This window comes from Elephas maximus, chromosome 6 (genome assembly GCF_024166365.1).
Source record: "Elephas maximus indicus isolate mEleMax1 chromosome 6, mEleMax1 primary haplotype, whole genome shotgun sequence".
Taxonomy (NCBI): Eukaryota; Metazoa; Chordata; class Mammalia; order Proboscidea; family Elephantidae; genus Elephas; species Elephas maximus.
Window position 1 is genome coordinate 24,738,408 of NC_064824.1, and position 23,807 is coordinate 24,762,214.

Genomic DNA, 23,807 nt, shown 5'->3' on the forward strand with positions numbered 1-23,807 from the left:
AAACCTGTCTCCCATGGGTGACCCTGCTGGCATATGAAATACTGATGGCATAGTTTCCAGCATCACAGCAACCCGCAAGACACCAAAGTACAAGAATCTGGCCTATGCATGGTACCATAGGGCTTAAAAAGCACTAAACAGACACTGAAAAAAAATAACATAATTAAGAGCCAGAGAGAAGACCTCTTTAACCTGTATGAGGGAGTAAGTAATAAGGAACAGTCACAGAACAGAATGTGTACTGAGTGTCTATAAATCTAAATGCTGGGCTATCTGAAGCCCATAGTCCTCATGGAAACATTTCACTTTATGATTATAAATAAATGTATTTTTTGTTCCCCAAACTTATTTTATGTAATATCAATTCACTTTGACTAATTAGCAAACCTCTAGCATAGCCTCTCATCGCTACCACTTCTCTTGCTTAATGCCTGCTATCTTTTTGTCAAGAGTTTCTTTTCCATCGATTTCTGCATCTCTCAGTGATTCCACAGCCCCTTCTTTAGTATCCCAGTGGACCACCTGATTAATAAATAACAGTTACAGCAGTCCTAGTCCAGCTTTTCAACCTTGCCAACCTATAATAAACATGAAGATTAAATATCTATTCCAAATTTATAAGCAGGAGTATGTAGTTACTCATTTTGCTCATTGTTTCAATTTGTATAGAACATCTTCTGAACTCACCTAATAAGCAATATATTGGGCCTTTGTTTACAAAAGTAACTTCACTATAAAATATTGAATATATACACTACATTTATCAGTGTTTAATAGCTAGATTCTGAACAATTTTAATATTTAATTCACTATGACTTATTCATTATGACTTATGACTCATTTAAGTAATCATAGATAAATCTCCAGCCCTTAAGAGGACTGGATATCAAATGTGATTACCAAGAAAGACAATTTTTACATTTTTTATAACAGCACTATAAATAAATTCAGACATTAAAACATCCCTAGTCTATGTAATGATTCTGGAAAAGGAAAACACTGGTGCAGCATTTTAAAATCTAAAAGTAAATCCCATCAACCCCAACAGTGGGCCAGGTTTAAACATCTGCCTTCTGTTTGATCCAGAAAACAACAGAATTAGAAAGCAGTCAGGAGGAATGAAAAGTTAAGGGGAAAACACAATCAAATATTAAAAAAAAAAAAAGTTAAAGGAACGGGGAAGTTAATGATAACTTGGGCCAGGCTAAATAAAAAAAAAAAAAAAAAAACTTGGCATTTGTATTAATCTTACATAGAAGATAGTGGAAGACGCATGCATTGTAAGAGATTATTATTTCTGGAAACATCTATTTACTCTAAAGGGTGAACGCAGCTCACAGACAGCAAATGGCTCAGGTAGGTATTTTCTATCGATAGATCTACTGATTCTAACGGTATTCGAGCCCTAACTTTTTACCTGAAATGCTCTGCTACAGCTGAAGAATTGAAAGCTATGGGCACCTAGAGTGCTTTCCAAACAATACGGAAATGCAGAAAGTAATTAATTCTTCATTACTTACAAAAGTTGTGTTTTCCAATAATAATGTGGTAGCGTTTGTTTCTATATTCAGTTTAATGACATGTCCATTCTCGCTTTTATACACCACATCTGTATCTGCAACAACAAAGACATTAACATTTGACAAATAACATTGACTAGTTAATATAATAACCGTAGAGGAGAAAATACGCATAATAAACAGACATGTTAGAACAATCATTGTTAGCCTCTAATAACCTAAGCAGGTTTCTGTGCTTGGCTCACATTATTCCTCTTGAATGATCAGGAAACCAGGCTCACACATGGTCTATTGTGCAATAAAAACAGGGTTAGTGAAAGGGTCATTCGAATTCCTGGTGTAACAAATGAAAATTAATTAAAATATGAGCAGTCTGCTGCCCATTCAGGGTTGAGAAAGAAGGGACAATGAAAAGTGCCTCCAGGTTCCAAAGTAAGCTGTTACTCATGAATGATCTAATGTTTTTTAATTTTTAACAAAGGCTGCCAGTTGGCCATAATTCCTCACAATTCTAAGGTTACTAAAATTGAACCTTGCTCCCACAGACCTACCCATTTTTCTAGTCCTTTCACTACAGCTCAACCCCTGCTCAACCTCTTTCTCCTTGGAAATGAGAGTTTTATCTCTGGTATTTTATCTGGCTTGTGTGAGCACACAAGGAAATCTCTGAGGCTCTTAGCATAGACTGTATCTACTTTGTCAATTTTAAGAGAATGGTGTCCTCATTTATAAATAATTGCAAAGCCTCTGGACAACTGTTGATTTACATATTTTTGAGTTAAATTCAGCCATATTTGTCAGGAAATTAAATCATCTTAAGAATACCTGAGATGGAAAATATCACCTGGGAGGAAAATTGTCAAAAAGGACACTCAAAAGCTAAAAAGTCACCTAAAATTAGGTAAAGGAAAAATAGCCAAATAAAACCATTTATGAAGGTCTTGAGCGTTTTCCTTTTCTAATGATGATAATCTTTCCAGTTTTACTCAATTCTAATCATTTTCATGGTATTATACCTCCCTAACCCCTTCCCTGGCGTTGCAGTGGTTAAGAGCTCAGCTGCTAACCAAAACATTAAGAGTTCAAATCCACCAGCCACTCCTTTGAAACTTCATGAGGCAATTCTACTCTGTTCTATAGGATCTCCATGAATTGGAATATAATGCATGGCAACATGTTTGGTTTGGTTTTAGAACCCCTCGCCCAATAAGCCCTGGTGGTGCGGTGGTTAAAGCATTAGGCTGCTAACTGAACACTTGGGGGTTCAAATCCACCAGTCATTCCACGAAGAAAGACGTAGCAGTCTGCTTCCATAAAGATTACAGCCTTGTAAACCCTATGGAGTAGTTCCTCTCTGTCCTATAGGGTCGCTATCCATCAGAATCAACTCAATGACAATGGGTTAATCCCTGCCCATGCTTGGAAGAAAGACAATATTGAAGGGAATTGGGTCCACCATTTACAGTGAATGAGTTTATATAAATTACAGTCTCTCAGAGCCTGAATGATTTCACCTGTATAATAGGAAAGCAAGTACTATATGGTGGGTTATGAAAATTAACTTCAATAACATGTGGAAATGTCTGACACTTTTGATGGAGCAAGATTTTCTGACCCTTTCTCTAAGTATACCAATATTATAATCAGTAATATCTAGAAGCTATATAATGAGAAGCAATCAACATGAGCAAAACTGCCATAATTTTTTTTTTTTTTCCCACCCCATTACAACTTCTATTAGAGTCAAAAATAGCCTCTGAGCTGGACACAGGGAGCAATCGTTCTCCTTGACCCTATTCTTTGGGGCAGTGACATGCTAGAACTGTGACTGGCGGACAAGGAAAGACAGTGTTTTAAGAAAGGAAGAAAAGACACACGGGATTTTGAAGTTACTATCTGATGTGGACTATATGAACTGAAAGGCTTATGTGATCAGTAAAATAAGGCCTTCTATAGGGTCGCTATGAGTCAGAATCGACTCGACGGCACTATCATGTGAAGTAGTGCTCAAGAGCTATGGCTGCCGACCAAAAGGTCAGCAGTTCAAATCGACCAGGTGCTCCTTGGAAATCCTATGAGGCCAGTTCTACTCTGTCCTATAGGGTTACTACAAGTCAGAATTAACTCAGTGGCAACAGGTTTGGTTTTGGTTTTTATCACCTTCTGAACTTTTGTCATTAGCTATATATAAGTAAGTTAGGTTCTCGTACTTGCCTATTGTCCTTCCTGATGGTACAAATAATAAATATTTATTTTGAAGTGTATTCCTTTCCTTTCCTCTCTTCCCCTTCCCTCTATCACACCTTTATGATCACAGCTCAACAGTAACATTGCTCGCCTGTGTTCCTCGTTTGGTCTTGTCAGCTGATTCTGGTCTCCTGCCTTTGTGCTCTCAATCCATGCCTTCTGTGTCCAATACTCCAACTCCTCCCTTGCGTTCTAACCTCCATTTCCTCTCTGCTGCTTTTCTTGATATTCTCAACTCTGGACTACTACGTGACTATTACCATCACAGGTTAGCAAGAAGAGCTAAAGCACATGCTAACAAATGACTCTTAATGCTATTTTCTCAATAAATTAAGAGAAAGTGGATTTTCCCTCTTCCACTGCACTTTGTGGATAAATAGAGGAAAAAGCTACTCAATGAGTGGTTCCTCCCCCAGGAGACAAGCACACTGCCGAATCCTAACTAGAGATGAGGCCTGAGGTCTTAAGGAGAAAGCTGAGCTGAGAGCAGCTTTAGCATGGATGGCGGTTCCTCTTCAGTGGAAGAGATGAAATAGCTCGTGGCCCCATAGTCTCCACTTTTGGGAAAAGAAAACCCTAAGAGGGTAGTGGATTGGGATAGGGGCAGAAGAAGCAAAGTTAACCCTTATTTCCCTTAGAACCAAAGTAGGAGGAAATGAAGTTTTCTAAGAAGACAAGTCTACACATGGTATTGGTTTTTTTTTTTTTAAGACAATTTTGCTGGATAATTTTTTGAATTTGAGAAAAATCTACAGAGATTTGAAATCTATAAATACCTTTAGATCTGTACTACTGCAAATTTTACCGTTACACTCTCCACACTGCATACTTTTTTAAGTTCAAGTGTAATTCTCTAGCTTAACATTTTGTAAAGATTTTTTTTCATGAATCGATTATTTTAAAAGCAGCTAAGCACTGAGTAGTATCTGTGTAACTTTTTTGCCTTTACCAAGCCCTTTAAAGTCTGTTCTTTAAAATCTGGTCTCTGGGTCTCCTATTTAGCCTCCTTCACTGTTTGATTTATATCACTAGTGGAATCTCAGGGTTGTGAAACTTGTCTTACCAGGTTAATAAATTATTCTCTGGTGCTATATTTCAAACCCACCTACCTTGTATTTTATTTAATATTAGGTAATGAAATATGAGTGAATCAGATCAATGAGCAGAGTGCATTAGCACAGGAAGATTAAGATAGGTGTGCTTGAGACAGTCTCAAAATGCAACATTATGCATGTCTCTACAGGACTTTCACTCAATAATCTTTCCTCCTTTTCACCTCATTGAAAGTTAAGAGTCAATTTTCCTGAACACATATTTAGTTTGGTCATTTTATTTTTTAAATGAAAAGGTGTTAGAGGATAGTCATGTCCTAGTCTATTTATCCTGAGCTCGAAGCATGCATTTTCTGTCAGCTGTTCCCCTAAATGATTACTGCTGTCATTTCTGTTCAATCTTTTTTTTTTTTTCCTTCCATTTTATAGCTTTGTTTAGATCTTTCAGGTAAATATAACCTCATATCTTCTACCTTTTCCACAAAAAGCAGACAGTAAAGCATTCACAGTACAGTTCAGTTCTCAGTGTACTAGGGAAACTGAGAACAGAGATATCTGCAGTCACCTGAACTATCAGGTCCAAGAACTAAGGCAGCCTACATCAAAGTGATTTTACGATTTGTTCTAGGAAGTTCCTGCCCATGAAGATAAGGCTGTAAATTAGTACAGAATATTCATTTCTCTCTTTTTTTTCTTTCCAGAAACTCACTGAAAATTAATTTATCTAAAACATAAATTCCTAAAACAAAGAAAATTGCTCAATTATCAAGTAGTTATTTATTAACAAGACTCGCTTTCAGATGCTTGCCTCTCTGTATCCACTCATCCAAAAATAATTTTATCAAAAAACACCCAAACCCAGGGGTGGATTATCCAACAGGCAAGGCAAGCCCAGTGAAACCTATGGGATATTGTCGTTACAGATTACTGAGTAAGCACAAGTAAGCCTGTGCTTACCTTTTTTATTGAGTAATCAGTCCCTGCACAGATTCAACAAGATCCAAACATTGAAAGATCTGTCTTAACCACTCAATTCTAGATCCCCAAACAGTGTACATATGCCATTTCTCCATCCTACCTTCTGGGCACTCTGAGACCCTGTCAAAATGTTGTTCTCCCTAAATACAATAGGTAATAAGTTCATCTTTGCTAACTAGTTTCTTTTGGGGGTTTTCTAGGAAGTTGACATTTGACATAACCTCTTTCCAGAATTGTCCATAGAAGCGAGGATGGTGAGACTTTGTCTTTTGCACTTTGGTCATGTTATCAGGAGGGACCAGTCCCTAGAGAAGGACATTGGTAAAGTAGAGGGTTAACGAAAGAGAGAAACCCTCAGCAAGATGGACTGACATAGTGGTGGCAACAGTGGGCTCAAGCACAGCAACAATTGTAAGGATGGCACAGGACCAGGCAGGCAGTTGTTGGTTCTGTTGTACACAGGGCCTCTATGAGTCAGAATGGACTTGATGGCACCTAGAAACAAAAACAACCTGTATATATACATTACCTATACACACACACACACACACACATACATATGACATATGTATATGTAATTGGGTGTTGTTGGTCTTAGTATTGATAGTAAGTATGCATTTAATAATGACATAATAATTTACCTTTTCAGTATTTCAAAATTATCTACCTATTTGGAACTGACTCATAAATCCTTTAAAATGATGTCCTAGAATTTTCAAAAAATTGAAAACAAATCTTGGTAAGTCATCTTTTTGAGACTTTTTTCTTTTAATTTTGTTGAAAACACACACACCTAAACACCTGCCAACACCACAATTCCACATTTACAAGACAATGACACTGGTTACATTTTTCATGTTGTGCCGCCATTGTCACCATCCTCTTCCACAGCGTTCCACCATGAGCACAACTTCCACGCCCACAAATAAACACTTCCCCTTGCCTCCTATTGCCCGCTCCTGGTAACCATTAATAATCTTTGGTTTCTATATATTTGCTTATTTCCTGTAAGTGAGATCATACAGTGCTTATCCTTTGGTCCCTGACACACTTTAACCCAGGCATTATTTCCATTTTTTACATGTAAAATTAAATTTCTATAGCATCCCATGTTTTAAAAAATTATGCACTCACACAATAAAATTGTTTAAAAATGTTTAATTAAAAGCAAACAGTATGTTGATTATCACAGAAAATGCTCAAATAAATTTAAGAATTTGTTAAATAACAGAGTTAAGATTTTATTCATTAATTAAACATATGGTCAGTCTAGAGTCTTGAACTAATTGAAATGCAAAGGTCCCTTCATAAATCTGTTTTAAAACACTGTTCACAACTATACACAACTTTCCTCACTTTTTATAGTACCAGCCTCCATATATTGGCTTGAGAAAATTGAGGCCATTAGATATGGTTTCATTGTTCTTTTTCTCTACCTCAAACTCTCTTTCCAGACACACTCTTCTTTTTCCCCAGATTTCTTAGAAGAGGTAACCTTTCTCCTTTGCAAAACAGGGCTCTATTTTGTAACTAACTTAGTATCTTCCAAACTCTTAAATATCTTTCATTTCTGCTTCCTCTATGCCAGCTACATATACTTTTCATGGTGTATATAGTTCTTTATATGAAAAAAATAATAATATTTTTTTCATTCATTCAACTCTTCTGCTCTGTCCCTGGCTCCTTTCCTTTCCCAATCATTCTCAACAAACCTTTGGAATAAAGGGTCTCTGCCTTATTCTGTGTGCTGTTCTCCATCCCTCCCCCTGCAATGCAGCCGAGGGCCTCACTCTCCTGAAATTGCAACCTTCCAACATCACTGCTGACCTGCAATAACCAGATTCAGTGTGGCCATCTCCCTCGCTTAATCTCCACCTCCCTCAGCTCTGCAGTATATGACAATGACGAGGAACAGAAGGGTTCTGAAACCCTCTTTCCTCAACTTGAAACAAAGGTATTCTTCAAAGCTCAGCTTTGGGTTTTAATTTTTCCCAATAGTTTCTCTCTGAGCAATATTGATTCTTAACCTTTCCACTCAAGTACTGACCTCTCTCAAATGCCAGTGTCACATTTCCTGTTCTATGTTATACCGCAAAAATGTCTTGCAGATACAGACAATTCTGTAGACTAAAGTTTTAAGCTGCTATCTTTTTGGCTCCACCCTCCCTCCAGCTTCCATTTATACACACATCCTCACGCTCTTCCGTCTCAATCTCTTCAGCTCCTGTATTAATCATGTTCTTTATAAACTTTCACCTCGACAACTGTATTAATTTGTAAATGTTCTCTATACTTCTAGTTTCTTTCATCACACAGAACAAACTATTTTACACGAAATTTCATATTCTCTAATTTTCTCCAAAAACACCCATTGCTCCTTAATAATAAAGCATAAAAATTGAAGACTGACATGGAGGTTCTTCACTACTTGGCTTTAACATATTATTTCCCTATGTATTTATCTACTGCTGCCCTTTAAATTGTGATTTTGGCGAAGAATATTGAATACTCCATGGACTGCCAAAAGAATGAACAAATCTGTCTTGGAAGAAGTACAGCCAGAATGCTCCTTAGAAGCCAGGGTGGCAAGACTTCGTCTCACATACTTTGGACATGTTATCAGGAGGGATCAGGCTCTGGAGAAGGACATCATGCTTCGTAAAGTAGAGGGTCAGCGAAAAAGAGGAATATCCTCAATGAGACAGACTGACACCATGGCTGCAACAGTGGGCTCAAGCATAATAACAATCAAGAGGATGACACAGGACAGGGCAATGTTTTGTTCTGTTGTACATAGGAATGACAACTGACTCAACGGGAGCGAACAACAACAGCCCTATAAAAAAGGAGTCCTTGAGTGGCTCAAATGGTTAACACACTTAGCCACTAACAGAAAGGTCAGAGGTTCAAGTCCACCAAAAGCACCTAGGAAGAAAGGCCTGGCAATCTACTGAAAATCAGCCATTGAAAATCCTATGGAGCACAGCTATACTCTGACACACGTGGCATCACCATGAATACGAGTCAACTCCACAGCAAAAACTTTTTATAATAAAATAGTCCAGATCATTTTTTTTTTTTTTTTTGCTGTTGTCCAAACATATTATACTTAACTCCAAACACAGATTTGTTTATGATATCCGCTACCGACAAATGCCTCAGGTCCTGTCGAGATTTTTTGTTTTTCAAAGCACTGTGAATTCCTAAGTCTTTTATAGTCTTCACTCCATATCTCCTTCTTCTGAACTCTTAGCATTGGTTGTCTGTTAGTTAATTAATAGTTAATCATAAAATTCTTTTCATCATCTTTTTCATTGTCTTTTTTATTTACTTTTGATGTGTTTGTTTAGGGTGTTCAATTATTTATCAACTCAAGAGATTATTTCTTGTTCCTTTGAGAACTGAAAACATGTGTACCCATACACTTTACTGTATACATTAACACGAGTTTACTATTCAACTGTCTGCTTTAATATGACTTTAATATTTCAGGAAATTCTTGCCAGGAAGATGAGGTTGCAAATAACATTTTTTTTTTTCTTCCCAGAAACTTCCTGAAAATCCATTTCTTGGGAAAATAGATTACTCAAGTAATGGTCACTAGGGTAAATATCTTTCTCAGAACAATATTTATAGCTCAACTAAATCACGTTTACTATTCAATTCAAAAACAACCCAGTTGCCATCTAGTTAATTCCAAATCGTGACAACCCTGTGTGCGTCAGAGTAGAACTGTGCTCCAGGGGTTTTTAAGTGGCTGCTTTTTCAGAAGTAGATTGCCAGGCCTTTTTTCTGAGGCACCACTGGGTAGACTTCAACCACCAATGTTATGGTTTGCATCCAAGCTCCTAACCATTTGTGCCACCCAGGGACTCCTACCATTCAACAGCCTCTCCAAAACCCTCACCCTCCTGAGTTTACCAATTCTAATCTCTAATGTCACAGGTTTTGCCCAGTTCTAATCAATTTTGCTCCTTGAAGCACCTGCCTTAAACCAGATCCCCCAAAACCTCATAAAGATCTGTTCTTTGCCCTTCTCTTTCCACGGGTGGCTCAGTCTGTCAAGACAGTGATCTCTTTTACAAAAGTAAGCAATCAGCTCACCTGTGCTTTATCTTGTTCAAGAGATTATTTTGTCGGTATTTTAGGTACAGCCAGCTTTCAACACTTTGTAACTTCTATTGTATACAATATGGCACCTAACCCATAGAAAGATCTCAACAAATATTTTCTGTCTGCTGCAAGATCAATTCTTTTGACCACATTTTTATTTAAGCATTTCATTGTTATAACATTATTTAGAAATACATTTATCATTACCCTTGCTTGTGTGTATATATGTGTGTGAGTGTATATATATATATATATATATATATATATATATATATATATATATATATATGTAAAAATCCACTGCAGTTGAGTTGATTCTAACTCATAGCAACCTTATGGGACAGAGTAGAACTGCCCCATATGATTTCCAAGACTGCCACATTGTTCTCCCATGGAGCAGCTGGTGGGGAAGCTCATGGAGTGCCACCAGGGGTCCTCCCCCCCCGCCCCCCACACACACACGTTGAACTTAGTATGCTAGATTAGAGATTTGCAAACTATAGCCCATGGGCCAAATCTGCCCAGCCAATGCCTCTTTTTGTAAATACAGAACATAGCCACAATTACTTATTTACATATCTTCTACGATTGCCTTTGTACTGTAACACAAGACAGAGACCATATGGCTCACAAAGCCTAAAATATTTACTCTCTGGCCCTTTAAAGAAAAAGTTTGACCATCCCTGTGTTAGACTCTAAATTGCTGGCCTCATTCAAAGAACATGTTTTTACTTACTATATTTATACTTGTTAATTCAGTCACTGATCACTGCAATGTCACTAGACAACAGTTCTTTTGGATTTCCAAAATATCTATACATTCTAAGTACCCACCACCTAACGTGGCCTCAAAAATATAGTTGCCTCAAAATGATTAGAATTCATAGTAAATAGGATGAAGTTTGTTGTACAAAATAAATATGTTTTCCTAAAAAGTAACTGGGAAAAAAGGTCATCTTTATTTAAAAACCCTTGTAATTGTAAGTAATCATCATTAATTCATATGAAATTGTCAATCTTGTGAATGGCAGTTGGCACTCTGTGTGATAAAAAGCCCTTTCAAGCCTAGATAATTGAGCAGTTGACGGCCACTCAACTAAATGATGGTTTTTTGATTTGTAGCTAAAATGTGAATAGTAGCAATTTTCACATGATCATTTAATTCTTTAGATTATTTGCAAAAAAGGTCATATAAGAAGAAAACAAAACCCCTCTCTAGAATTTCAAATATTTCTTACCACCAGAAGGTCTGTTTGCATAATAGTAGCTTAAGTACCAGTCTCCACTGATTCTTAACTTTCTCCAGTTGAAACCTACAGATGTCACTAGGGCTTTACCAAAAGCTTTCCTAACTTCAGACTCATCTACTCAGCTATCTTTGCTGGAGTGCTTCGGTCTACTGAAGTAGTCAGCAGGCAAAGGGAAGAGGTAAGCAGATTCACACTCACCCTGAGCATCTTATATAAAGTGAACATAAAGGGTGGGTCCCAAAGGTCTGCAAGTCAACACTGCAGTAACACATGCAGAGAACAGAGCCTATTTTGAAATAATACATAAATTGCAAAATACAGAGAAAAAAATAAGTTAGGTAAATTTCAAATCACTCCTCCAGTTTAGTTTTGTCTATTATCTAGACACTAAATTCTCACTCTGAAAAGATGAGATTGGGCTGGTCTCACTCTCCAAACGTCCTTTTGGAGAATGAGCAGGTCACCAACTGTCCTGTTCAAGATAAAGGTTTCCTAATTTGGGGGTTCTGCTCCTGTAATGCACCTCCAGTGCAGGTGAAGGTACCATCCACTGCTCTCACTACATTGCCCTGCAGGGATTGTCTGTTGCTATGAGTATTAACAGGTCTTTGCTTTCACCAAGGCTCTCCTGTTTTCGGTCAACACACTTAAACATACACTTGCAATGTAGCAGGCAAATTTGCTAATTTGCAAGTAGTGTGGAGTCACAGCCCTTTCGCAGTTATTCACTTAAAAGACATCCTCCCTCAGTTTCAAACATCTCACCCCTTTCTTCCACTCCTAAATTTTAATTTTAATTTCCACACCACTAATAAAATTGCCTAATATTGCCCAGTGATATTTCATTAACTCAGTCATAAATCAAATAATCTTTCATCCAACTTGTAAATCAGAAACTCAAAATGAAGTCTACATATCCAATTTGTGATTTGATCCTGCAAGGCTGACTATAATTTAAAGCTCTAAGTCCCAATATTTGAATATCTATTGGCATTTTTTTTTTTTTATTGGCATAGTGTTAACCATGCATCGTTTAGCTATTTTGAGTCACTCCCTGTATTCTTTATGGCCAGCCAATGCATTATGGTCAATTTCCAATTCCACTGACAAACATGTTTCCTCTTCTGTCTCTTTGACAAGGGTATGTCCTTCTTATCATGATGCAATGTCTTCCCATTGGTCTTTCAGTCGAATGGACAGGTGAATCCATTCCTTTGCCTCTCTACTTTCAGCTGTTTTTCATAGGCAGGTTTTCTTACACTATGCAAATGCTTTTCTAGCCACGGTTAATATCAGCACAGCCAACATGACAAAAGAAAAAGACACCAGGTGGGATTAAAGACAATAACTTTTTTTACTTCTTTTCTGATTTTAAAGTAACGTATATTCACTGTAGAAAATTTGGATAATGCAAACACATAAAGGAAATATAAATGTAAAAATTTTAACATGTTTCCTTATGAAGCACTCAGCTGAGATCATGATGCATATCGAGATTTAGGTCCATTTTTATTCTCTTCAAATTTTAGAATAGGTACTATACTTTCTCATTGATAATTCTCCAAAACTCCTAGTGTGTGTGTATGTCTGTGTGCCCAAATGCACGGGCATGTGTGTATTTTTTATTCCATAGTATAAACATAAAAATGGGATTTTTGGTTATTTTAAGTGCCTGGCACTCTTACCCCAAGCGGTCACTGAAAAAGGAAAAAATAAATTGAAACAAGGTTATTAGAGATACGGGGGGCAGGGGGAGGAAGGTAGCAATATCTGAAATATGGTATAGAAAACAGGAAATGTAGATGTTGAAACCCTGAACACAGTTTTACAAAGTGGCACTGATGAATCTTGTTGTCTGACAAACTGAATTCACACATTTAAACAACAGATGCTGTGACTCTTTGACTGCATAGTAGCACACTTTTATCGACTGCTGCATATTCCGGTTATATCTCTAGAGACTAAAAATTGATCGTTGCACTCTAGTAAGTATACAGTTGAACCGTAAGGTAATAACTGAATGGAAAATTGACTTAGTTGGCTACATTGGGAGTATTACGTGGATTTAAAGTGAAAAGGTATTGAAAGATGTGACAAAAGGAATGAATAATAATTCACATACTCAAAGATAATCAGAACCCCAGATGAATAACTGAAAATATAAAACACATTAAAATGCTTATAGAATAATAGTTATGGGAAATTACCAATATTGGAAAAGTACAGTTATTTCTAAGTCTAGTGGAAATGGTGCAATACCCATAGGCAATAGATTTTTGTTTTGGGGCTTGGATGAAATCACTTCTCAAGCATATTTAGTCTTTTTTATAGTCCTAAAGACTGTGAGATAAACTCAGTTAATTAAAGGAAAATGCTGATGAGCCTCAAGTCATATAGTGGGTTTAATCATATTCTGCCATATGCCTGTAGAATGAAACATACAATGTTACCATTTTATACTTCAAGGTAAGTTCTCCTACTGAGAACAGTAAAGGACTATTTCAATTTCAAGTATCAGAAGTGCCAACCCAAAAAGGCTTCAACCAAAAAGTGATTTATTGTGTTTCTGGCTTCATCTACAACATGATGCAGGGGCTCAAAAGATGTCATCAGCGGTGCAAGTTCTAGTTCTCCACCAGTTTCTATAGTTATCGTTCAGATGAATCCATTAAGACAGGCTTTCTCTTCATGATCAAAAGATGGTTACAGCACCTCCAGGCCCTACAGACTTTCAGATTCAGGCCCAACAAGAAAAATAAAGAATCCCTTTACCTGGACTCTTGCTGTTCCCATTGGCCCCCAGTATTCATTCTTGCATCAGGTATTGCATTAGAGGTATGCAATGCTCTAACAGGCATAAGCCTAAGTCTCATGAAAATTCTTGCAGTTAAGAGTAGGGTCAATGGTTCCCAAAACATAGTAACTAATGGTTGGGGATGAATTTATTTTTAAGAGAAAAATAGTTCCTGGATGCCTGAAGAAGGATTAAGGTTGAAAAAATGACACAAATGATAGATGTCTGTTATACAATGTATGCGCATTAATGGTGATGGCTTTTATTTATGAAGAGTGTAATTTATAACAAAAACAATGTTTCTCCAACCTAACCATAAACTGGCATTTCTACATGCAGAAAAGTGCAACACAAATAAATGTGTGTGTGTTTGTGTATGTGGTAGGTATTTGATGGTAGAAGAATGGATCCATAATAAGAAACATATCCTAGTAATTATTAAAATTCTGAGCAGGTTTTGCTGTTTGTCTGGGGTCCTGCCATCTATTTAGGTCATGTTTCCCATGAAGAAAAATAATTTTGCCTGAAATCTCAAGACTTTTGCGGCCCATTAGGGAAGCTTGCCAGAAGATATGTGTGTTTTTTCCAGGATGTATACTCAGAGGTTTAATCTACTGAGAGGGGAAAAAAACATGCTGGCAACAGAGCAGTCTGAGACTGCTGAGGAGATACAGACGTGTTCCCTGAAAGAATCACAAATCTCCACCAAAAGTGTGAGTTTCCTGTTGAGCTGTTAAGAGTCATCAGATTTGCCAAGGAATAGACCAAATTCAAAAGTAAGTCCTGCCAATAAAGATAAACGTTAAACATACTATTTAAAATCAATCACTTAGTATTATACCACCAACTAAGTAGGCTTTTTATTACTGTAATTGTTTTTCTCAATCCACTGATCCGACCCCACTTCTGAAAATGATTAACCAAGTCCTCCTAACTAAACATTGTAGGCAAGGTCATGTCCTCTCCCTCCATGAATTCTCTTGAAAGAAATTTAGTCATCTGTATATACATACATAAAATATGTGTATGTATATTTAGTGCAACCCAAAAAATAAGCATGTGTTTTAGAGACTTGAGATGAAATCACAAAATTGGACACTTCCATTTCCTAAGTATTTAATTTTGGAGCTGATTACCTGTGATTCACTTTTCCTACCTGCAAAATGAAATAGCACATATCCCATATAGGGTGTTTGAGCATTAAATACTATAATGCATAGAAAATGCAGTATCTAGCACAGAATTTGTGCCCAGTAAGTGATCCTGGGTATGATGATTATGGAGGTAATGCTGTTTACGATAATGATTTAATTAGGATTTTCTTCATTCTCCATATCACCTATATTCCATCCTTACAGTTATCACATTGGCATTAACCATCAAGAGGAAGTGTACTCTTCTATCAGATAAGCAAAATTCATATTTTTAATCTTATTTACCACACTATCTAGAATAGAACTAACTATATAGTTGACATTTATGTGCCTCGTTGAATTAAGGTCAAAATATTCCCATTTTTAGCATGTGCAATTACTACACGTGTTTGATGATAACCAGGCAAGAAGAACACAATGAGCTCCCAAAGGATAATTGTTGTTGTTAGGTACAGTCAAGTCAATTTTCAACTCAGAGCAACCCCATGTGACACAGTAAAACAGCCCCTTAGAGTTTTCTAAGCTGTAATCTTTACAGGGGCAGACCACCATGTCTTCCACCTGCAGAGCAGTTGGGTGGGTTAGAACTCCTAACCTTTTGCTTAGCAGCCGAGCATTTAACCACTGCGTAAACAGGGCTTCTTAAAGGATAATTACCACCGCTCCCTAATAATAAGGAGGAGAAAAAATAGGAGATTAAGGTCAAAAGGCAATGATGGCTTTTGCTTCAACCATCAAATATAATTTAGACAACTCAAGAGGAGAAGAAAAGTCTATTTATTTAAGCAACAATATAACATTGACTAAAGTGTACACTCGGTTGTAATATGTTCATTTTATCTCAACAAAGCCTCTGATTTGATTTTGTTTTGTTTTGTTTTAAAAAAAGTAGATCAGAAAAAAGGGAATGATGATCAAAAAGGGAAATACATTCCTTAGATATAAAACCAAAACTATCAGTGAAACAGAAGATGAAACATATGACCTATTTACCTATTTATTCCAAACACTCAAAATAAAGCTAAAATCTTCACCAGCTTTGAAACAAAAATAATTTGTTCTCCTATTATGGTTGTTGTCTGTAATTCATGTACTTTGCTTTGAATCTTCTCATCCTTACTTTCATTACCGAGGGCTCTACACATAGCAGATCCTGAGTAAGCTATTAATATTTAATATAAAATAGTCATATATATGTATTAGATTATTATTAGTGATTGAATCGTGTCCCCCGTAATAAGATATGTTGAAGTTCTAACCCTTGGTACCTGTGAACGTGAACTTTGAAGACATTATCCGTATATGCTACAGTATACTATGGCAAACCAAGCAAAAAAAAACCAAACCCATTGCCATCAAGTCGATTCTTACTCATAGTGACTCTATAGGACAGAGTAGAACTGCCCCATAGGGCTTCCAAGGAGGACCTGGTAGATTTGAACTGCCAGCATTTTGGTTAGCAGCCTTAGCACTTAACCACTACGCCACCAGTGTTTCCATACTATAGTAGGGTGGGTCCTAACCCCATCCTAATGGAGACATGGAGAGTTAGACAGAAGGACAGCCATGTGACTGTGGAGGCAGATGCAAGTCAAGGAACACAGACGATTGCCAACAGCCAAGAAAAGCTAGGAGGGAGGCATGGGACATTTTCCTTTCAGAGCCTCAGAAGAAACCGATACCCTGATTCAGACTTCTAGCCTCCAGAACTGTGGGACAATAAATTTCTGTTCTTTAAAGACACCAACTTCGTGGTATTTTGTTGTGGTAGCTCTAGGAAACTAAGACAGTTATTTAATTGCTTTATCAGTAATTTCCACCCATTGTTTCAATAAAAGAGCTCTGACAATAAAGTGGATGCATAATCAGCTCCCAAATACTTTGAAGAGCTGGGAGGAACCGAGGAGGTCATCTTGCCCAGTTCCTTCATTTTGTCAATGGGAAGACAAAGCCACAGAAAAGTAAGGTGAACACAGTGCTGTATCAGGATTAGCATTCCAAGTTCAGTCCAGTATTTCCATACTTGCTACCTCTTTTTTTTTTTTTTCCTTAATTGCTGTAAATACACATATAACTAACCATTTCCCATTTCAACCTTCTTTATATGTACAATTCGGTGGCATTTATCATGTTCATCATGTTGTTAAACCATCACCATTATCTGTTTTCCAAACTTTTCTATTACACGTAACAGAAGATCGGGGTCCTCTAAGCAAAGGTGCGCTCTTTCCCCCTCTTTCCTGCCCGTCCCCACTAACTATTAATGAACTTTGGTCTCTATATACTCGCCCATTTTAAATATTTCACTTAAGTGGCATCGTACAATATTTGTTCTTTTGTTACTGGCTTACTTCACTCAGCATAATGTCTTCAAGCTTCATCTATGTTATGCTGTAGCATCTATGTTGTAAAACTGAATCAGGACCTCATTTCTCTTTACGGATGAGTAATATTTCATTATGTGTGTATATAGCACATTTTGTTTATCCCTTACCTGTTGATGGGCATTTATTTAGGTTGTTTCCACCTTTCGGCTATTATGGATAGTGCCTCAGTGAACATTGGTGGACAAGTCTCTGTTTCCTGCTTTCAATTCCTTTGAGTATATACCTAATCCACTGCTGTGGAGTCGATTCCCACTCATATAACCCTGTAGGGCAGAGTAGAACTGCCCGGTAGGGTTTACAAGGCTATACCCTTTATGGAAGCAGAGTGCCACATCTTTCTCCTACGGAGTGGCTGCTGAGTTCAAATCACCGACCTTTTTAGTTAGCAGCTGAGTGCTTAACCACTGTGCCACCAGGACTCCTGAGTATATACCTAAAAGTAGAATTATTGGATTACAGGGTAATTCTGTGTTTAACTTTTTGAGGAACTGCCAACCTGTTTTCCACAGTGGCTATACCATTTCATAATCCTACCAGCAACTGATGAGAATTTCAATTTCTCCACAAGCTCACCAACACCTGCTATTTTCTGTTTTTGTTTTGCTTTTAATCACGGCCTCTTAGTGGGTGCGTAGTGGCTATCTCTTAACTATTGATTGATGCTTCTGCTATTTCCTCAGGCTGACCTTCCAACCTGTACATTCTCTTCCCTTTCCACTGAGCTTCAAGCTTTCATTAATGTGGTTTATAAAGCTAAAGAGTCACTAGTAAGTCAAAACTCTCTGGTGAGCTGTGCCTTAGATATGTTATGACATAAGGCATCTTCCCTACTACTGCCCCCAAGGTGGCCTCCGTTGACCCACAGTGGTCTGTTGAAAGAGGGGCACAGCAGCGGTCCACCTGTATTTTTCGGATGAGTACACCAATGAAAAAATTACAGGGGGCAAACATGAAGCAAGCAGGCGCTGAGAGCGTTCTCTACAAACATATCCACGCTTTGCTTTCTAACTTAGACACGGTCCACCGTTTACATTATTTATCTTACTAAAAACATTGTAGGTTTTCTTGAATCCTCCATTGCTTGCCATCCCTCTAAACATGAGGTTCCCCCCTCATGCTCAGCATCATATCTAATTCAAGCCACCTGTTTGCACAGACGGCAGCTTGCTCACTTTCACGCGAGAGCTAAAGATCCAGCCTGACAAAGCACAAGAGTTAAACTGTCACTTTGCTTTGCTTTTCAGGTTTTAAAGTGAGTTAAGAATCACGGAGAACAGATGTCTCTCCTTGAGCATTTCATTTCACTGTTTTTTTCCTCCTATGATCATGTTTTAGAAAACAGGATATGCAATTCTTTGCACATTATGTTTCTGTTTCAGAAAAAAATGAACCTTCCTCATCCTCTTTGTAATATGACACTTGCTGTACACACCATTAGGCAGATAGCAGCACAAACTGCAGACCCTGCCTGGCTCCCCTTGCATTTTACTTTCGTAACATCCGCTTTGAGGAATGGTTGGAAGCACAGATACGATAAAATAGTAGATAAACGACCCTCACAGATACAGATAAGATGTAAAAAATAAACACAATATATTGTCCTTATCAAAGCAGTCTGAGACAGCAAACAAGTAACAAGATAATACATACAATGTTTAGAGTTGTCAATCAGCTATGTGTTTAATGTTTACCATGTTTCCCAGAAATGTGAAGGGGAGAGAAAGGGGGAGAAAAGCCTAGTCAGAAAGACAAAACAAAGTTATATGGTACAATAAAAAAGCAAACAAACTGTTTTTTAACATCTACAATGTGAAAGGTGTTTTGTGAGACATTTATGCTCACCTCGTTTAATTCTCACAATGGCCTTGTTTGTTGGTGGATTATCCCCTTTTTAGATAAGAGAAATTGGAGTCTCAGCGAACTCAATTAACTCGACTAAGATCATACAATTAAGAGAGTGGTAGAGCCAGAATGCTGAGGGGAGACAGGATTTAATAACTATTTGATAATGTGAGCTGTAATAGCTATGGCCTGTCTCTGCCCCCTTCTAGCACACAGCCCGCAGATGCTGGCTGTATCCTGACCTGCAGCACGCGGTGGCAGAAGCTGAAGGGGAAGCTTCTGTCCTCCGAGTATCAACATTTGTTCTATGAAGGGAAATAAATGAGGTCTGAACATGTCAAACTCAGGTGCCATGTTATATTTATTAAATATTATTTTATTTGTAATGGCTGCAAAATATTTCATTGTGCCACACATACGTAGCTGTTGTAGTCTTTGAATCCATTGCAATTCATGTTGACTCCATTTGTTTTCAAGGCTGTGACTTCTCAGAAGCAGATCACCAGGCTGGTCTTCCAAGGTGCCTCTGAGTGGGTTTCGAACCACCAACTTTTTAGCTAAAGTCAAGCACTTAACTGTTGGCACGAACCAGGGACTCCGTGCCACCACATCCAAACTAAAACCAAACCCGCTGCGGGAGAGTCGTTTCCAACTCAAGAACAGAGTAGAACTGCCCAGTAGGGTTTCTAAGGCTGTGCTCTTTACAGAAGCAGGCTGCCACATCTTTCTCCTACAGAACAGCGGGTGGGTTCAAATCGCCAATGCTTTTGCTAGCAGATGAGCCCTTAACCACTGTGCCTCCAGGGATCCTTGTGCCACCACATAGTAATTACTAATTGTTTAATGGTTTACTGTTGATTACACTCCTTTGTAGCAACAGAAATAGGTCCTAACACTTCATTACCAAAACCAAAACAAACCCACTGCCATCGAGTCAATTTCAACTCATAGCAACCCTACAGCACAGAGTAAAACTGCCCTGTAGAGTTTCCAAGGAGCCCCTGGTGGATTCGAACCTCTGACTTTTGGTTAGCAGCCATACACTGAACCACTACGCCACCAGGGTTTCTGACACCTCATTAAATGCTGCAAATAATAAAAACTGTACCTTCAGATGGTTATCTACATATTTATAGAAGTACAAGTTCATGAAACTGTATTTCTTTCATATAATTTTTTCATTGCTTATGTTTATTTTATGTGTTTTCATGATCAGGTTTAATATTTCCTAAAAGAGATAAACCTATTTTAATGCACTATTACTAAAGTGGGGCAGGAAGTGTTTGGGGGCCATTTTCCACGGAAACTGTGGCGTTTTTAGAAGTGTATATCACCAAACCAAACCTATTGCTGTCAAGTCGATTCTAACTCACAACGACCCTATTTGTGTGGAGTAAAAGTTCACTCCACAGTGCTTTCAAGACTGTTACCTTTCAGAAGCAGAGAGTGAGGACTTTCTTCTGAGGCACCTCTGGGAGAATTCAAACCACGACCTTTTCGGTCAGTAGTTGAGTACCATTTATACCACCCAGGGACCCTTGTGTATATCACAGTGAAGCCTAAATATAAAAGAAAAACAAAACTCCATAGATAGATAGATAGTCCCCCAGTCCCTCTCATCAAGGGCCAAGCTCCTCTCTTGCCCAGGTGCTGGAAAGCCTCATTGGTATCCTTTCTTGCTGGCTGGGGAAAGTGCTAATGGCCCTCAGATTGGCCAGTCTTACCCAGCATTGCCCCAATTGCCAAACACTCATGGAATTCCTATTCCTTCAGGGAAAGGGATCTCCTCCTATTGTTATAAATAAAACCAAGTCAAAGAAAAGTAAGAAGATATAATGTATTCCAAAATGTGCTCCAAGGGTGCTAACATGAATTTCACTAAAAAAAGGGTTTCCAGGTAAAAAGTTTGCTAATTTTTAAACAAAGCAAACCATGGTTGTTCCTTTATATTTACTGCAGTGTTCTTCATGGTCTTTACTATGATGGAATATTTCAGATAAACACAATTGTAATTCCCCCCACCCTGTTATTTGTGTGTGTGTGTGTGTGTGTGTCTTTTGTTGTTGTTGCTGTTGTTTTGTTTTGTTTTTAGTGATGGCTACATTTGTTAACATTTCATAGAAATCACTGCACACCATTCTTGGGGCATATTGCCAAGTATAATTTGCATTTATGGGAAAAGATATTTTTAACTCCTTGAAGACAATCTTTATCTAATAACCATTTTGCATAATCTAAATTAATCAATTACCAATGGGAGATACGATTGTGTTCAAAGGTCATGACCAAGATATGGCTGGTTCTTATGCTTCCAGAATCTCTGCGGCTGAATAGCTAAAAAGCCCAGGTCCATGTAGTTCTCTGGAGTCTCTTCTAAGTCATGCCTCTGTGGGATGAACTCACCCTTCTCTTTTTATATGTCATCCTTGCTTCAGTTTTAACAGCAGTCTGGTGATAAGATTTTGACTTCTGAGAGAAGAAAAAGCTTCACTTAAGTCTTGAGAAGAAACCTAGGTGGTCTATTGCAACTTAAGAAAGAGTTCCACTTTTGTAGTTATGGACATTCAGTGAATAATATAGCAGTGTCTTAGTCTTGGTTCTCTAGAGGAGCAAAATCAGTGAAGCATATATATATATATAAATATACAAAGAGAGAAATTTACTTCAAGGAAATTGTTCATGCAGTTGTGAGGAAATGGCTCATACGATTGTGGAGGCTGGCAAGTCCCAAATCCGTGGGTCAGGCAGCAGGCTGAAGACCTCTGCTGGCTCCTATTGCTGCAGGGGTTGAAGAACCCAAAATCTGCAGGTCAGGGGGCAGGCTGGAGGCCTCTGCTGGCTCACAGGGTTGCAGGGGATGCAACATCCAAAATCTGTAGGCCAGGCAGCAGTCTGAAGATTTCTGCGTCCCAAGGATTTGGAGATCAGGTGATGAGAAGAGTGTAGGGTCGAGAAAGAGAGCGAGTTTTGCCAGAGCATCCATTTATACACTGCAGCAGGTCATATCCCAAAGGGAACTCCCCTTTCAACTGATTGGCTGCTCATATTAGATCACAAAATGGAGGTTGATTACATAAAACCAAAAAACGAAACCCGCTGATGTCAATGTCAGGTTGATTCCGACTCATACAGCCTAGTATACACATAACATTAACCATCACAAGCAGTAAAGCAGCTGGTTTTTCTTGGTTTTTAACTCTTTACAATTGCTATTTCTTTTGTATGATGACCTATTTAAGGAACCTCAAAAGGTATAGTGATCACTAAATAATGACATGATTTAACCAGTCCCGAGTTCAAGGCCATAATATTATCTAACAGCACCCTGAAATCCAACTGTACTTCCAACAGAACTTTCCACCCCAGTACTCACATACCAACCCCTTAGGAATCCAAAAGCCCCAGGTTCTCATTGAGCCTCCAGCTCTTCAGCAAGATATTTTCTCTCTTTCTTCCACCGGAAGGGAATCAGTGATAGGCCTGCCTCCAAACTTGGCTAGCTGATCCCCATCCTTGTTTTCTATTTTTTTTTTTTTCCAATTAAAATTTCTATCTGGAGAAGATCAGATTATTTTACTAACTTTATTATCACTATCATCCAGTTATTACTTTTTTCCCCCATATTCTTTTAATAAAACAGAAGGCACAGAAAAAATAAATAAAGACTATGTGAATTTGTTCTAGACTTACATGAAGCCTCCATGAATTATTTTTTATTTCATTTTAAATGAAATTCATTTGGCAACTGGATGATTCAAGTTATTCTTCCTCCCAGAGTAGGACTTTCTAAGTTTAGCAAGAAAGGAACATGCTTCAGGCATATAGTGTCTTCTTTTTTTTTTTTTTTTTAATTGTACTTTAGTTGATGGTTTGCAGAGAAAATTAGTTTCTCATTAAACAATACACATATTGTTCTGTGACATTGCTTGCCAACCCCCCGACGTGTCAACACTCTCCACTTCTTGTCCCTGGGTTCTGCATTTCCATTTGTCCAGCTTTCCTGTCCCCTTCTGCCTTCTTGTCCTTGCCCCTTGGCTGGTGTGCCCATTTGGTCCCCTGTAAAAGGTTGAAATACCTGTATTACTGTTTATTTTATAGGCCTGTCTAATCTTTGGCTGACAGATGAACCTCAGGAGTGACTTCAATACTGAGTCAAAAGGGTGTCTGACAGAGACTCTCGGGGTAGCTCCAGTCTCTGTCAGACCAGTAAGCCTTGTCTTTTTTTTGTGTGAGTTTGAATTCTGTTCTTTTCTCCAGCTCTGTCCAGGGCCCTTTACTGTGATCCCTGTCAGGACAGTCAGTGGTGGTAGCTGGGCACCATCCAATTGTGCTGGACTCAGTCTGGTGCAGGCTGTGGTAGTTGAGGTTTAATCTTTCCCTTTGTGTCTTTGGACTAATCTTCCCTTGTGTCTTTGGTTTTCTTCATTCTCCCTTGCTCCAGATGGGGTAGGACCGGTAGATGTATCATAT

General features: G+C 38.1%; 1 protein-coding gene across 1 annotated transcript in view; it reads right to left on the reverse strand.

Annotated features, from left to right (window-relative positions):
- The window catches only part of DPP10 (dipeptidyl peptidase like 10), an 846,520-nt gene that overhangs the window by 453,173 nt on the left and 369,540 nt on the right, over positions 1-23,807 (reverse strand). Inside the window, exon 4 of the mRNA XM_049889192.1 lies at positions 1,521-1,615. Within this exon, the coding sequence (XP_049745149.1) occupies positions 1,521-1,615 (95 nt within the window). The remainder of the gene's footprint in view (positions 1-1,520; positions 1,616-23,807) is intronic.